At 34.7% G+C, this 18,398-nt stretch overlaps 1 protein-coding gene across 5 annotated transcripts in view; it reads right to left on the reverse strand.

Moving 5' to 3' along the window:
- Nucleotides 1–18,398, reverse strand: part of Bili (FERM domain-containing protein 8 Bili) — a 148,536-nt gene that overhangs the window by 44,473 nt on the left and 85,665 nt on the right. For all 5 annotated transcript variants that reach the window (XM_035353005.2, XM_035353004.2, XM_085807582.1 and 2 more), the window contains 2 exons: nucleotides 13,118–13,247; nucleotides 7,919–8,077 (listed from right to left, as the gene is read on the reverse strand). In XM_035353005.2, coding sequence (XP_035208896.2) covers nucleotides 7,919–8,077; nucleotides 13,118–13,247 — 289 coding nt within the window. The remainder of the gene's footprint in view (nucleotides 1–7,918; nucleotides 8,078–13,117; nucleotides 13,248–18,398) is intronic.

Here is an 18,398-nt window from a genome sequence, read left to right on the forward strand (position 1 = left end):
GTTTAATATTAGAAACAGACACTTTCAGTTCTTTTTCTATATTTAGCTGAGATCTATATTTTGTCTCCAATGAAGCCACCGCAGAAAATCCAGTTTCACAAAGGTAGGATGTTAAAAATGGTAATAAAATGCGAAATGCCCTTGTTTTTAGCGCAGAGAACTCATCATTCACTCCTGCCCAAAATTCAAAGAGTGATTTATTACTAAATTGTGTTTTGGTTTCTCTACTTGTCGTGAAGTCTATGAAGGTTTCTTCCTCGGCAATTGAGAGCCCTTCGGGAGTATTTTGAAATGGATCTCTAACACACTCGTAACTTTCTATCAGTTTGTCGTCAGCAAGAGAGTAATTTTTAAATTCTTTGTCAGCATGGTTAAATGATTTTCAATGGTTACAAAAACCACTTTTACATTTTTTTTTTTTTTTTTTTGCCTTGTAAGTTTTAATACAATAATCCACATTTTTACACATTGTTAGGTTTTTTTGCTTTACATTTCTGCTCCACAATTCCAATTTTCTACAAAAAGCATTAACTTTAACATTCGTATCCAATATATGTGTATTTGCTATATTATATATGTGTATTTTACTCCTTGGAGTTAAAGATTCAAGTCATTTAATTTCTCGAATATGTCGACCAAGTAGCTGAATTTCATCACAAATAAACCATCGCGAAAATTCTTGGTTTCCGGTCTGTTTTCCTCTTGTAGGAAAATAGCGATTTCATCTCTTAATTCATAAACACGTTGCAAAAATTTCCCACATGATAACCATCTTGCCTCACAATAAAATAGTAACACTAAATGTGCTGCGCCCATGTCTTTACAAAGTGCGGAAAAAATTCTTGATTTCAGAGGTCTCATTTTTATATAATTTACTACGGTTACAATGGTAGTAACATAATATTCAGACGAGGACTCATTTTTTTTTTTTTTTTTTGGAAGCTAGAGCTTCCTTGTGGATCATGCAATGTGTCCATTTGCTCTGGTGATTTTTGATTCACTAGTGCTTGTATACTTTGGAATCTTCCTGACATTGAACGAGCACTATCGGTGCATATTCTGACGCTATTTTTCCATTATATATTTGCTTCGTTCATAAAATCATTTAAGATAGCAAATAATGTGTGTGCTGTTGCTTTGAGTTCTATTGGTTTGCAGAAAAGCAGTTCTTCTACTATGGACATATCATCGCAAAATCGAACATAGGCAATGAAATGAGTGTCTATATCACTATCTATTGCCTCATCAAAATGTATTGAAAATAATTTGTCACGCAACTTCGAGAAAAGCTGACACTGTACATCTTCAGCTATATCAGTAATTTGACGGGCAAGAGTATCATTTGAAAGAGGTATGGACTGCAATTGGTTTGCAAAATTATCTCCAAACATAGTTTCTACAATCTCAATTGCTGCTGGCAAAATACGCTTTTCACCAATGGTGTGAGGCTTTTTACATCTGGCTATTTTATATGAAACTTTGTAAGAAGCAATTAATGCTTTTTCATTCAGACAAAGTTTTTTAAAAAAATGTTTTTTGCTTTTCATATGATTTTAATTTTAATTTGAAAAATTCTCCGGGTTTGTTGACGTACTCACTATAAAGTGTTTCCAAATGTCTTTGAAGTTTATTAGGTTTCATGCTGTCTGCTGCCAATATTTTTGAGCAAATGATACATAATGGTCTTTGTTCTTCATTTACTTTAGTACTGGTAAATCCAAAATTTAAGTATTCTTGAGAATATTTTCTTGATTTTATTTTCGGAACCACGTTCGTCTGTATACTTGTTAATGCTTGACTCTTGTCTAATGCTCGCTTACGCCCGCTTAAAAATCTATCCATAATTCTGCATAAATCTGCCGCCGTGAATTTTTAATATGATGAATTGCAATTAACACGAAAACATATAACATAAACATTCATGGTAGAATAGATAGCGACAGAAGGATAGACTCGAATGAGACTGGCTGGAATTAAAACTGGCGCTATCGAATTTCCTCTTTCTCCCTATAGAGAAACATTTTGTGACATCTGTGCATGCTTGAGACGGCATCTTGGCTCCGAAAACGGTAATCCTTGCGACATGCAGTGCCATCTAGCCACACAGCGATATGTAGACATGCAGACATTCACGCAGATACTCCAGATTGTTTGAGACAAGTCGGAACTTCTCACGAATCCACGAGTATATCTGAGATGGTGGACAGAACAGCAATAAAAGTGCAACAGATTCTTGTTTTGTCGATGCTGAGGATCGACGTTGCGAAATGTGAATAAATTTACGTATTCTTGGTAATTTTTAAGTTTAAAATTAAGGTCGTAGTTTAATTTAGTAAGTAATTAGTAATTAAAATTTAGTGCCAAAACTACTCAAAATACATTATAATTGCATACACTTTATAATACGTGGGTGGGGGCGATGAAAATTACGGCTGAACATTGGGCCGCGTGTACTGAAAGGTTGAGAAACACTGGGTTGAGGTAAGACTTAGCTAGTGTTTTTGGAGAGAGAGGTTTGGTGGTCATTGTACACAGAACCCTTGGCAAGCATTAAATTTGACCCATCACACGGTCAAACTTTTCCTTATTGTTTGTTAGAAAGATGCTAATACTTCCCAACCCCTCGAAAAAGTTATCATAAAGTTTATTTTTTCATTAGCTTCATTTTTTCTTACTTTTCCTCTTTATTCTATATTTAGCAGATGTTATGGCTTATTTTTAAAAGAAAGATTAGATATTTAAAATTTAGAATTGAATTTTAAAATTTTAGTGTGAAATTTTGATAACATGGAAACAAAGAAGATGCACAGAATGCACAGAATCCGGTGCACAGAATCGTAAACGCAAAGCTGAGAAAGATGCTGCTCTTCAGAAGCAGGCAGATGCAATGTCTCATTTCATAAAGAAGATGAAGACTTCTTCGGGCGTAAATGATGCTCACACTGAATCAGCATCAGAATCAATTACAAAAGAACAGACATCTTCCAGCCAAAGAACATCAGCTGCATTGGATGAAGTTATTGAAAGGACTGATGAAACTCCAAAGGAAGGGAAAGAGGATCCAAGCATGGAATTAAATAAATCAGAAGTTAGAGATTATCCAGGTAATTCGATGGAAGAGACTGGCATAAATGAAAATTCCTTTCTTTATATTGATTTTGATGATCCTGCAAAGTGGCCAACTCTTAGTGACAAAGTGAGAATGACTTTGTCTGAAATGGGGCCTATTCAAAGGAAAGGCTTAATGTATCCGAAAAGTAATAATGGACGTAAATTTAGTGATACATATTATAACAGAAAAATGGAAAACGGAGAATTAGTTCCCCGTACATGGCTATTATATCAGTACAAACTCTGTTTTTTGCTTCTGTTACAAGATATTTGCATCGGTTGACAATAGTAGCCTCATAAAAGGTTATAATGATTGGCTAAATGTATCTAAAGCCTTGCATAGGCATGAGATTAGTAGAGCACATATGAAAAATTTCTTAAAATGGAAAAAGCTTGAGAAGAATTTGAAAAATAAAACAACAATTAATTCCCAAACACACGAGATGTATGAAAAAAAAAAAAAAAACCCATCGGTCAAATGTCTTAGGGAGACTGACTGAGATCACAAAATTTCTTGGCAGCCAGAATTTAACCTTTCGAGGCTCATCTGATGTGCTGCACCAAAAAGACAACGGAAATTTCTTAAAATTAGTGGAATTGTTTGCAAAATTCAACCCTGTTATGGAATTTCACATAGAAAGAGTATTACGACCTAAAGGTAGCAACAGCAAAGTTCATTATCTAAGCAAAATGAAATGCTGCAAATTATTGGCAGTAGTATAAGAGAGAAAATCTTACTATCTCTTCGAAAAGCCAAGTATTATTCGATAATTTTAGATTGTACTCCCGATATTAGCAAAACAGAACAGATGAGTGCCATCATATGTTTTGTCCTCTGCAGTGATAGAATGGGAGAAATCAGTGAACATTTTTTAGGCTTTATTAAAGTAGATGATTCTACAGGTAACGGGGTATGTGAGACAGTAATGAAAATGTTGAAAATGTGGAACATTCCCCTTGATGATATGAGAGGCCAGGGTATGACAACAGCGCAAATATGAAAGAGAAGAAAAATGGTCTTCAAAATAACATCTTAAAAATAAATCCTCGTGTGTTTTATGTTCCTTGTGCCGCTCGTAGCTTAAATTTAATGACTGATGATGCAGCAAAAGTGAATGCAGATACAGTTAGTTTTTTTTCGACAATTCAAGAATTATACAATTTATTTTCTTCTTCTCCTAAGCGATGGGCAGTTCTTTTAAAAAACATTTCCTGTTTAACCTTAAAACCCCTCTCAAACACTCAATGGGAAAGCAAAATTGAAGCTATTCGACCTTTAAGATATCAATTAGGAGAAATCTATGATACTCTCTTTGAAATATTTGTTCTTTGATAGTTTGGCACGATTTGCTTAACAGAATTAATCCTGTCAGCAAACAATTGCAAGAAAAGGGTTTGAGTTTTACACTAGCCTTAAAGGCAACAAGTAACTTCAAAACATTCATTAAAGAATATAGAAGTGATATCAATTGCAAAAGTATTCTTGAGAAAGCCAAAGAACTTAGTGAAGAAGTGGATGGCGAGCCACAATTTAAAACTGTTGAAGAAGTCCGAAGAAGGAAAAAGAAATGTCACTTCGATTACGAACATGCTGACGAATCCCCTCAATCTCCAGAAGAGAAGTTTAGGGCAAATGTCTTTTTTAGAATTTTGGATACTGCTTGGACATCATTAAACAAAAGATTTGATGAAATGAAAAATCACTGCGATAATTTTAGTTACCTGGGTAATTTATCAGAAATCGATAATGCAAATTTGAAAATAAAATGTGATAAATTAGAAAAATTGTTACAGTGTGGTGACAATAAAGATATTAACACACAAGAACTCTATGACGAAATAGTAGCTTCAAAAGAGATTTTTACAGCTGGTATGAATGACCCATTCGATATTTTGAACTTAATTATGTCAAATAATTTGTGCTTCCCGAACTTGAAGATCGTACTGAGAATACTACTTAGCATTCCTGTTAGTGTTGCTAGTAGCGAAAGATCATTCTCCAAATTAAAATTGATCAAGACATATTTATGTTCAAGTATATTGCAGGAAAGACTCATAAATTTAGCTTTGATTGCCATTGAAAATGAAATCTGTCAAGAACTAGATGCAAAAGAAATTATAGAAAAATTTGTAAATATGAAATGCAGAAAAATAAATTATTCTCAATAAATTGTTAAAATCAATTTCAACAAATGCTTTCTTCAAAACTTCCTTCTCCTATAAAAAAATTTAGAAAAAAGGGGGACAACTTCAGCTATTTTGCAGGCGGGCGCTGGATAACCTTGCGCCTGCGCTGATGTTATGTATGCAACTGCATTTACTATTATTAACTATAACACAATGTTGGAGCAGCAAATGTAGAAAAATGATGTTTTAGCAGATCTCGTAATCATGCTTTAGCACTTATCCATAACATATAAAAATGTTACAATAACTACCGTAATTTCGCACGTATAGTCCGCACGCAAGATTTTATATAAAAAAAATTCAAAAATCGTCAGATTGTCCGCACCACCGGATAGTCCGCGGACTATACGTCCGAAATTACGTTTTTTTAATACGGCAATATCCCCATGCTTTTTAAACACATCCTTTGCGCCAACTTCTCACCGCTTTCTCGTCCACTTCAAAATAACGGGGTAAATTCCTAGTATACGGTGCAGCCTTGGCGCGACTTTGAAAATTATCGCCAACACCAAAAATGATCCAAAGAACGTCTATATATATACTATGCACTATATACTATGTGTGTATATACATAGTATATATACTATATATGTAGTATATACTATGTTAAACTATATATTATTTTAAATGACCCGTTAACTACTCATCGTATATGTCCCGTTTTTACTGCTCATCATAAAATCGCCAAAAGTAGCCAAATCCCGTGTGCACCGAATACTAGGATTAAACCAATAACGGCCCGCTACTCTATTTCCATCTTTTTCCTGGCGATGTTTCATCAACGTTATCGAAGATGAAATACAAAATACTGTGCAACGTGCTATACTCGTCATAAGTGGTAATGAAATGTGACCTTCGACCCCACTCACTCGGTGTTGCCAAACCACCGAGTAAACGAATCACGCTTTTTTTTTTTTTTTTGTACTCCAGGTACTTGCTACTATGGCTCCTAAAAACTGAGCTGACGCATCAATTACTTTTCCCCCTCCCGGCAGTTGCGCTAAAGCAGTGCGAAGGATACTGGGATACAAGACTCTGGTTGCGCTAAGTGAGTGTTCATGCAAGACTTTCTTTGGCTCATATCCCGGCATCGCTTGATGCGCCAGCCTGGATTTTAGGAGCTCTACTTGCTACTACTCATTCGTTCTGCACTATGTTCTATGGTTTACTATCGATACGATACATACGAATGTTTTCTTGGAATCTCGTGCTTTTTTTATATTTGATCATCGGCAGTTCACGACAGCGTGTTTTTTAAATTTCAACGATTTTAACCGTGAACAAGCAGCGTATTATGTCGCTAATGTTACTGGTGGATAGTCCGCAGCTTCAAAAATTCGCATTTTAAACACAGATAGTCCGCGGACTATACGCGCGAAATTACGGTACTAATAGTTAAATTTAGAGGGAGAAGTCACATCAAATGATATAAATTTACTTAAAGACAGAAAATATTAAAATTTGTATTACAGTAATAAATGGTATTTTAGAGAATATAGATATATTGAATGGTTAGCCTAAATGAGAGATTATTTTTTAATTTGTTACTGTAAAATGGCAAATAAGGCATTTATTAAAAAGAAAAAAAAGTTTAAAACATATTGTTTTAGCTGAATAAAATCAGAAATTTGAAGGAGGAGAAGGACTAATTGCTTACTTTCACTAGAAGAAGCTTGTAAGAAAAAGGGGGGGCAAACATTATTATATTTAGCACATTTGTTTCTGAATTCAGCTGTCAGTTTTGCTCTTATTTGTTTCATGAAAATATAATTTTAAATGCAAATTATCTAAAAATCACAAACTAAAAAATCAGAGCAAATAATTCTTTTTTCCATTTACCAAACAAAGTATCACATTCTCTTGCATAAATTTTAAGTTGGATTCATGCAGCCAACAATGTTGAAAAGCTTAAAGGTTAAATTTTATTTTTATCAATGCAAAGTAATGATTCAAAAAGCATCAACAGATATCTTTTAACTTGAAAAATGCATTGCATAAATTCTTATCATTTTAACACGCAAATACTTTGGAATGCTATGTAAAGATACATTAAAAAAATTACTTAATAATGTAAAAGATTACAAAGTTTCACAAACAAGATTTTTTTTAATTGGAGCCGAAACAGAAAAACAAGATCTCTAAACCAAGAGGCAGAACTTCCTTTCATTCAACGTGCATAGATTTTTTGTTCTTCGTAAGAATATGCGCGTTATGCATGCTTTTTGGATTCTGGAGAGTATAGGACACCAAAGATGCTGGAAACTTGCTTTGCCTTTCTGAAAGACAAGCTGATTGGCATTGTGAAAACTGGCTCTACACCAGCTGCAGGAATGACGCTCATATGATACATAATTTGCCAAGAAAGTGATCTGTTTCTAACACTGGTATAAAAATTGCTTCTTTGGAGATCACCATACAATATTCCCTGATTTTCGAGATTTTGGCTAAAATATCTAAATTCCCTGACTTTTTTTTTATCAGTTTTTGAGTTTTCTGACAACTTTGGTATACATATAAAACACCATCATACAATAAAATACCAACATGTTTAAATATGCGAAATGATATGTATTTCTTAATATGCACAAACAGCCTTAAAATTCCAAAATAATAAAAAGACCTGATAAGAGAATATTTGAATCAACTTTGTCTCCCTTGTACGCTGTCCAGGAATTTTGAACTGAATAAATAAGCATGGAAGGCAGTCTGGATTTTCAGCCTTGAATACAGCAGCATAATCCCATGATAGGTTTCTGAACTTCATACTTAGAAGAAGACACTAGGAATGAGGTAACACATATTTTACAATTAAAGTCTATTTACACACATACATACATACATTATTTACACACATACATACATACATACATACATACATGATAGAGCTGGATTTCTGCAAAATACACATAATATTATTTTATATAAATAAGCATGTTTAAATTTTTGTTTCATAACACTGTTACTAGATAAACCACTGAGCAAAATGTACAGATTAGTCAGGTACACGAGTATAACTGTTATGGTTTTAATTAAATTTTTCCCTAGTAAATTTATTCCCATGTTTAAACCTATCAATAAACATGGTAAAACACTTCATTTTCTACCCAAAATGTGTTTAAACTTTAATTGCTGAACAAGTTTTACCCACCTGTCTAAATTCCAGAACTGTCTCACAAATGATTCATCTCAGTTTAAAAAGATTTATTAGATACAGCCATTAAATTTTAGGTAACTTTATTTTTAGTCTGATCCCATAGGTCAAGGATTCATTGCCCCCCCCCCAAATTCTGCTTCATCCCAGAGTTAATGCAGCAGGAACATGAAACAATTTCAATTACAAATGCTCAACGCCCACACTATTCTGAAGATTGACAATCTTCTCATATTTGTAAAACATACAACCTAAAGGTAGACAATATTCTGAACATTTAATAGATAGTTTTTCCATATTTTACAATACAAGCAATGAATGCTCTGAAGAAAGAATTCATGCAAGTATGAGGTTTGGGGCAAAAGTCATGGCAACTATTTTTTTCTTGTAGATATGTGAACGGATCACAAAACGTATGTGTCGTGTGGAAGTTCTGCAGGCATAGTGTGTATGCATAACAACAAATGGCTCTGTGATAGCTGGCTCTGTGGTAGCGAGGGGTCTGAAATCAGTCAGTTGGTGAATGTCATGCGAGATGGAAGTAACCCGTGTTGAACAGTGTGCTTACATTAAAATAGCCGTTCTCCGAGGGAGAAATGCGATGGAATGCCACAGTGAATTAATAGAAGCCCTTGGGAATAATGCCCTACTATATTGTACAGTAGCACAGTTGGTAGGAAAGTTTCAGCAAAGACATGTGTCAACCAGTGATGAGCAACGTTTGGGACGACCAGTGAGTGTGCGGACTGACTTGGCACGTGCCGTCATCGAGCACCTCATCGATGAAGACAGACAATGGACGTTACTGGAGTTAGAGAGGGCAAGTGGCATCAAGAAACACACCGTCCACACGATATTATGTAATGAGCTACAGCTATGCAAAATCGCTTCATGTGGGTACCACATGCACTAAAGGGAAGTTCAAAGGTGGGTGCGCTATGCAATATGCTCTGACCACATTGCACACTGGCAACAGGACGGCGATCAATTCTTGTCATGAATAATCACCATCAATGAATTTTGGGCCAGGGCATATGAACAAGAACTGAAATATCAGTTCGCAGAGTGGCTACATCCTGGATCACCAAGGCAGCAGAAGGTCCGTCAGAATCCTTTCCCAGTCAAATTGATGGTGATCGTCGCGTATAATGTCAGGGGTCTCATTGTTTGCGACTGTTCCTCACGGCAGAACAGTGACAGCACAGTACTACAGGAAGTTCCTGGTGCGACAGGTATGACATGGTGTTCAGGATAAACATCCGAATCTTGTGGACAGTGCAATAATTCTGCACGACATTGCAAGACCACATAAAGCAGAGTGTGTACGGCAGCTACTCCGACGTTGGGGATGGCAAGAATTGGAGCACCCATCGTACTCTCCCGGCCTTTCACCCTGTGACTTTAATCTCATTCCCAAGATTAAGGAACCAATACGTGGTAGACGGTTTGCAACACAAGAGGACATAGCTAATGCTGTGCACCAACAGATGACCCGATTCATAAATGGTGCGGCAAATGCTGAGGCTGATGGTATTCAGCACCTCCCACATCATTGGCAGCATGTGGTGACAGTAGCAGGGGACTACACTGAGGGTCTTTAGGCCCATGTTTGTCATGTCAACTTTATGTGTATTGTGTTATCATTCTTTTGCACGGTGAAGGCCATATTGCCCTGTATACTTCCATAATAAATTCGTGTGTTACGATATTTCAGTGCTATTCATTGTCCACACATGTAGTTAAGAGCTTGTCCTTTCGTCTGTATATGTCACATTTTCCAACCGGGCTGGTATCTTCAAAAAAAAAAAAAAAAAAAAAAAAAAAAAAAATAATAATAATAATAATTGCCATGACTTTTGCCCCAACCTATATTCAAATGATTTTGCATATAAGACCTTGTCCTTTCGTCTGTATATATCACATTTTCCAACCGGACTGGTATCTTCAAGAAAGAAAAATAACTGCCATGACTTTTGCCCCAACCTATACTCAAATGATTTTGATTATACGACTACTAACCAAATGCCGAAGATATTAAGCATTTTAACTGTTTAAGATATCTTTAAATATTTTTAGAGAACTCTTTAAAAATGCTTTAGGATAAAAATTTAGAATTTATGAGTTTTCATACATGAAAAATAATGATAGATAACACAGTCAGCTGGGAGTTTAAGAACTTCACTAATACAAAAATGAAGTATGTCTCCAGAATTTAATCAGATAATTATTAATTTAATTTAAATACATACAGTAAGACATCTGAACAGATTATTATTATAAAAATTTTAACTTGTTAATATTATGAACTCAAATTTATTTAATGCATTTATTTTATGCTTTTGTTTGTGCATTGTTTTGCTGAAATGTGTTTTTTAACTTTTTCTTATTAATATATTGTTTGCATGTGCAATGTCTAATTTTTGTATAATTCATCTGACAACATCCTATTTTAGTTAAGAAACACTGTTCTAAAGAAATTGAAATGTAATGTTACCGCTTGTCTTTGCTTCACACTCTGTAAAAGGTAATAGATGCTTTCCTGATTGTTTAACGTTAAATAAATTAAGATTTAATGTGCTCTACATCACTGACTGAATAATACTTTAACAGGTTATGGGCCAGTATGACTTTATCAGCATTATAAGAAATTTTATTGTTAATAAGCCTAACTGTTAATTCCTCAGAAGTGAAAACAGATTGTATTGCAATCATAGAAGTATTTACCACAGAAAAACTTTTAGGATCACAAAGTTGGGTGCAATGGAAGTAGACGGTTAAAGGTTTACTTAAGGAAAAAGAAGGAGCTTTCAAAGTGTGTTCTGGGGCTCAAACTAGAGCGGGTTGCCGTAGGTGCTTCCTTTGAAATCTGGAATAAGTACAACCGAGAACTAACCAAGTTTGGAAAGGGAAATGGAGCTGCTTGTGGAATTTTTTGCCTCAACAATTTGTGATTTAGTTTCCATGTGCAAAACAGCAAGAAAAAAATGGGTGAAGCTGCATGAATTGCTTGAACAGAAAAATAAGCAAGCACAGTATGCATGCCAGTTGCAGTTTTCATCGTTTGTGCATGATCCTACAGATACAATGCAATGCATATAGCAAAAGTAGAACATCTGGCATCACGAATTCACAATTTTTAAATTAAACAAAAGGACTTTGTTATTATGAGCAAACTATTAGAAACTCTCTCAAATGAATTTGAACCACTAAAAATGGCATTGTGTGCAAGGTCGGAAGAACAGCAAACACTGCCAAAATTGAAGAGACTGCTAATTTCAGAAGACCAGAGAAGGATGTCACAGCCATCTAGAGACAGTAAACTTGTTGCTTTAATGGCTACAGATACTGTTGGAAAAACTCCAAGAGCACAAACATTTTCAAGAAAAAAATGGGCCTGTTATCAATCAGAGAAAACAGTATAAATGTTTTAAATGTGGCAAAAAAGTCACTTTAAAAGGGAGTGCAAATCCCAGAAAAATAATTACATGACAGTCAATCATGAAGAAAAGTCCAATAATGGGGTGAGTATTTTTATTAGTGGGTGTCACATTGTGACTAATAATAATGCATGGATAATCGACACTGGAGCTACTCAGCATATTACAAACAAAACTGACTGGTTTCAATCATATACACAATTTGAGTGTCCAACTGAAGTAAGAATTGATAATAATGCAACAAATTATACATGGCATTTTATGCTATCACCAGAAGCCATATATGTTTACACAGCCAAAGATTTATTTTATGATTTTACGCTCAACAACAGCTAGACAAGTTTCTTGTGCCTAAGTAAAGGTTTATGTTTCAGAATCATACATAAGTATGCATCTTCTTATAGTATTGTCTAAAAGTAATATAAACTGCAAAAAAATCTTCTTGAACCATAAATGCTGTGTTTAGCAACAATAATATATTTCTTAATTTCTGTATCAATTTAATTTTCAGCATTTACTTCTGATATAAGAAAGAAAAGTATTCACTAATTTAACCGAAACCAATCAATTACCAAAGACAGGTAAGCAGAATAGGCTGCCATTTGCTAAATTTTTTGAATGGCTTCAATGGAATTTTTAACAGGTTAAAGTCTCCATACATTGTTGGAATTTGATGAGATTATAAGTAACTCAACAAAACAATCATGTTTGGATTGGTGTACCATCATTAATGGGTTTCTTAATCACCACAACACCTAAATTTCTACAACTGAGAACATATGGAAGATCATGAAAAGCACTGAACATGGAAATCCCATGCAAAATGACCCTAACTGAAGAAGTAAAGTAGGAGGCAATGAATGCTAGAAACATAGTGAAATTTTGTTATATTTAGGGGAAAACTTTCAGATGAAGAGATTACAAATAAAGGCACATGGAATAACATGTACCTTATCTCACAGGCAGATATGGAAAAATTTCTCTGGAGTGCCTTATTTTTTTAGGTACTATTTTTTTATTTTGGCACACAAATTATACTAAAATTTCTGGACTCACTATCATTTGTATTTTGATATAAATAAAGTAAAATTCATTGTCTTGTTAAGTAAACCTCAAATGACTTGTTTTGAACTACTGCTGTACATTATTTAATGAGATTTTCCTGCTGTACCTAAACGTCTGAGACTAATTGTATCATACAAGTTGAATAAAGAAATGAAAAGAAACTTACTGAATCAACTTCATCAATAATATGCACACCATCTCTATTAATTCCAACTAAAACCATCTGGTCAAAATGATCAAACAAAAGGGAAAGACCTTTAACTGGTTTTTCTACTTGAGCATGGAAAAATGCAGAGCTTGAATTTCATAGAGAAGGGGAGAAAATAAGATTAAGTTTACTTTTATCTATTATAACATGAACTCATAGAAAATATAACTCATTTCATGTATAAATTTTTTTATTATAAAGAAATAAACAATAAGCATACATATATATATCAGAAATTTGGAGAGAATAAAGATATTGAAGTAAACATTATGCACTATAAGCCACAATATGGAAATAAACTTCAATGTAGATAAAAATAACGTAAAAGAAAAAAAGTTAAGCAGCAAAAATTACAACAGACATTGGTGTTCCTGGAAACATATATGTGTAGGTAAACAATAAAATGATTATCAGAATATGAAGTAAATGTTAAAATTTGTTGAGGGGGAAAATGCAAAAAGTGAAGAAACAGCAAAAAAGTAGAGGGAAAAAATGTATTGATAACAGAAACTGGCAATCATGTACTGGGTCGTAAGAGAGGATAACTTATGCCTCATAACCAACTATTACCATTGTTTCTGAGTGTACAGCTTCAGCTGCATGTAATTTATGGGAAACAAGTACATTAAAAAGTCTTATATCTGGAATTTAGATATTTGGATTTTAGATTATCAGCTCAAATCTAGTAACATACTATGTAGCAAATATAAAACTGAATGAAATTGTTGTTTATGAAATAATGACGTATTTATGACCATGGAATCAAAATTTACAAAAAAACTCAATACTTATGTGTTGGTTTCATGAAATATTTCTGATAAGTTGTTTAACCCTTAGTGTACATTTATTTAAAAAAATTCTGTTGAGTTTTCACAAACAACATTCACTAAAGTACTGGAAGAAACCTGCTCTTATAACTGATACCAATCACTTTTGCCATGAACAAGAATGTACATGTTTAATTTTGTCCTAGTTTAAATGATAATAAAGATTCATTATCCATAACGTAGCCGGAACAAGTGCATGACAAGTCTAAGTCGTCAAATGTACCCAAAGCATTAAGCTGCTATTTTTTGGGCTAATATTTTCTCTTCAATTCTCTTCAATTTGAATTCTGTCAAGGTCTACCAAATATGCTTTTACGTTGCATTACTTCTTCCCAGGGGATGTATATACTATACATTACAACAACAACAAAACAAAAAAAAAATCGATGCACCAAGAAGGAATCTTTTGATTGCTTTGAAATTTCGTATGCATTAATGTTTTGACCAAATATACAAATGATTAGAATTTGGTGTCCAATGAATGAATAGTGCGATCTTCATCACATCAGAACTGCACATCCAGCAGATGTATATAAGGATCTGTTCTTGAACTATTGTTAAATATTCCGATTTAGGATACATTTCAATGACTGAAAAAAAATGCCTCGCCTCGGAATTTGAGCTCATTACGAGCAACTGTCAGAGTTGGACAAATCGGAGAATCGCTCATCATATGAGTCAAAGCAAAGCGGCGATTAGAGGATGCTCGCAAGAATGGGTGGACAATAGCAGATTTCAGCGTCATGGATGGTAAGAGTCAACATAGGGCCACAACAGATCAAAAGGACAGTAATTGTCAGATCAGCTGATTCATCACTTTCAACCATCAGATGTGCAACCTGAGTGTCCATCCAAACCATTCACAGATTACTGATAGAGCGAAATCTACACTCATACCGAACATTACGCCACCTGCCCCTCATGCCTGCACACTGTCGAAACAGATTACAGTGTTGCTTGGCTCAATCAGGTTGGAATGATGCTGACTGGGGATATATATAGTCTTTGGCGATGAATCTCACTTCTGTTTCATGATGATCATCGAAGACGTGTCTGGAGATGCCCAGAGCAGCGTGCCGATCCTGCTTTCACTATTGCACACCACACAGGCCTTCAACCAAGAGTTATGGTCTGGGGTTTCATTTCCCTTGAAAGACAGACCCCTTTGGTCATCATTAAAAGCACACTTACAGCACAGCTGTACGTTGACGACACCTGTTTCGCTACTGTTCCTTTTTCAGTACCCTGGCCTTATTTTCCAGCAAGATAATGCCAGACCACATATGGGACGTGTTGCTATGAATTGTCCTAAACAGTTCCTTGGCCAGACAGATCTACAGATCTCTCTTCTATCAAGAATGTCTGGGATATGATGGGAAGGCGACTGCATATACCAGGGAATGTGGATGACCTAGCCCAACAATTGGAGCAAATTTGGCAGCAGCCCTTCAAGAAGCTTTATTAGTCTATGCCATACCGTGTGGCAGCTTGCATTCAGGCTAGAGGTGGGTCAACACCTTATTGAGCTCGTTACATTGTAACTATGTAACTGAAATAAATCATTCAATTGTTCTGAAATTCTTATCATTTCTTATTCTGTACACAATCTTCCTATACACCACATTTTGTCTCCATCGGACAACTCCTTCTTGGTGCGTCGATTTTTTTTTTTTTTTTTTTGTTATAGAGTGTAGCTTAGTATTATACTCTAACAGTCTCAGCTGTGGAGGCATGAAATACACGGACCTAGTTCTTATTATCTAAAAGGGAAACTTATGGGAACCCACAGGGTAGTGGCATGAACCATCCAAGTGGGAAGTGTGATGGCTAATTTTTAACCATTTCAAGATGCTCTCGACTCATTGTGGTCTCTGAGCCTTGACAGTGGTGAGCTGGTGTCGTGAAGAGGTGTTTTAGAGAGTTCAGTGTGCCATTCTGTGGATTGGAGAACCCTGGAGGGTCACAGTAAGATATTCTACTACTCCTCTCCTGGGAGCTTTTGATGAAAATCCACCTCCTGCCTAAAAGGCAGGTAAAGGGGTAAGAACCTATAGTGCTTTTAATTGTGGCACAACATATATAACATTATTATATCATATTCCTGCTCCAGAATTAGATACTCTTTTCAACATAAATGAAAATCCAATCTTTAAATTTGATATGATAGCCGTAATAATTTTATCCTGCCTAAACAACATTAATTTCCTATGTATAGACTACATTTCTTAGTTCCTTTCCTTGTTGATTAAATTTTTAACTTTTTATTTTTGTTCCCATGTTCATTTATTCTGAGTCTTACTTCATAAATGTTTGTTCTTTTTTATTATTTATCATTGTTCATGTGTGATAATTGAGCTGTTTTATATGTTTGGATTGATATTTCCAGTAAAGCCTTATGTAACAATTTCCTATGTTAACTAAACTTTAAGTTCTTTGGAATCTAATTCTTCTTTTCCTCCTCGCTACTATGCTAACAGAAGAAAACCCACATGACTAACAGTACAGTCCAAACATATATGTTTCTGTGCTTCACTTATTGTCTAAGTCAGATAGAAAACTGTTCCTCACCCCTGCACGTTCATTCAATGGCCAGAAATGTGGCTGTGCTAACATCAATCAATATTGTCATTCCTTAAGAAAAGAAATGCAAAGCTACTAAATAAGTGACATTATCTGATGACCTTCCATGTGTGTAAAGTAAATGAGTATTCATAAAAGGAAACGAGAAATTATTTTAATACTGGACTTCATTTACACAGTTGAACCCTTACTCCCTAGGGTATTTTCCTCAACTTTCTCCTGTTGCATACTAAGCAGTTTCCAAAGCTCCTGCTAGGTGCTTGAGATCACGTGCTCAGCAAAAGCCACACCCTCCAAACTTGGATGCCCACCTTCCCCTCTGACCAAACTTCCTCCCATGCCACACAGATCACTTTTTCACAAGGCAATGATGTTTTGAGATTTTTCTTTTTCAGATTCTCTTAGAAGACTACCTGAGGAATCCGCAGATTAGGCTTCTACATGGGATCAATTGAGATACCTGCAAAGAGCTGCTAAGAATTAGCAGTTGAACGCCAATTTCAAGAAAAGCATCTGTCAATCAATATATTATCATTAAAGTGACATACAGGAATGACAGCACACCTGCATTTTTAAATAATTTGTTCTCTTTTTCTAGCCTTAATAAATAATGCAGGTCATCTTGTATCCAAATACTAGACATCCAGATTTTGGAACTTCGTGCTGTATCAATCCTACTATACGATTGAAAGCTGCGCACCTCTTTCCCACTTGATTTTTCCAAATACTGAAAAATAAAGCAAAATGCTTAAATGTGGATGAAATCAGTAGATGAAAAACTGCAGTTTAATGTAGAGTTATTCACAAACATTTACAGCTAGACATTCATTTACTGTAATTCTTCATCTACAATTTTCATCAACATTTCATCTAGCTTCATTCTTAACTACTTTAAAAAGTAACACAGTTGGGATGTACAGTTTTTAACCTTATATTAACATTATAAATTGACAATTTTTCTTTCTCACTTAATCATATAAGGGAAGGTGATCAATTATAAAGGCGACTATTAACAGTTGATTGTGTGTCATGCACTGCTTCTTCCCAGTAAGACAGCGAATGATAGACTGCATCTAGACGGATTTTTAATTTACTTTTTACGTTTTAATAACTTTCTGCACTTTTCCTTTCACCAGATTTCTCTTTTTGCTTTATTGATTCTTTTTCTCTTGACCTACATATGTATGTTTTAAGCAACACAAAAATCTCAAGTAGTTTGAATTGCTTAATTTACATTATGACAATGAATTGCTTAATTTACATTATGCCATTTTGATCTACACTCAGTTCATAGATGAACCTATTGACTGGAATAGGAAAAAGTGTTTCAGAAGAAAACACTTGCAATATAACAAAGTCCCAGAAATGGACTATATAAAACTTTACTTGTTAATGTAGTACACACACATTACATTACATATATATATATATGTGTGTGTGTGTGTGCATGTATGTAATATGTGTGTGCAATAAACTGGAAAAATGTCACTCAATAATTTTGAATATCGCCTATGGTGCAAAAACTGTAATAGCTTAGAAGTAATTTTGAAGACAGTTGGCACATTGAAATGTACCATAGAAATACCTGGAAACCAGTGCTGAATAACTCTAAATGCAGAATGAAAAGTCGACAGTCATGATAGTTTTAAATATTCACTTTTATTTTAATTGACATTCACAGTGCAAATAACTTAGCACACTAAATATGCTTGTTCAAGTATTTAACATTTGAATTTTTGATATCGTGATAAGGAAAGAGCAGTGTGGCAACATCTCATTGGCAAGAGAAGGCGAAAAGAAGCATGTTCTGTTCGAGATGAAATCTAAGTCCA

The sequence above is a fragment of the Stegodyphus dumicola genome, chromosome X1 (genome assembly GCF_044657685.1).
Source record: "Stegodyphus dumicola isolate Sdum_Otavi_A_Nest chromosome X1, ASM4465768v1".
In the NCBI taxonomy this organism is placed as follows: domain Eukaryota; kingdom Metazoa; phylum Arthropoda; class Arachnida; order Araneae; family Eresidae; genus Stegodyphus; species Stegodyphus dumicola.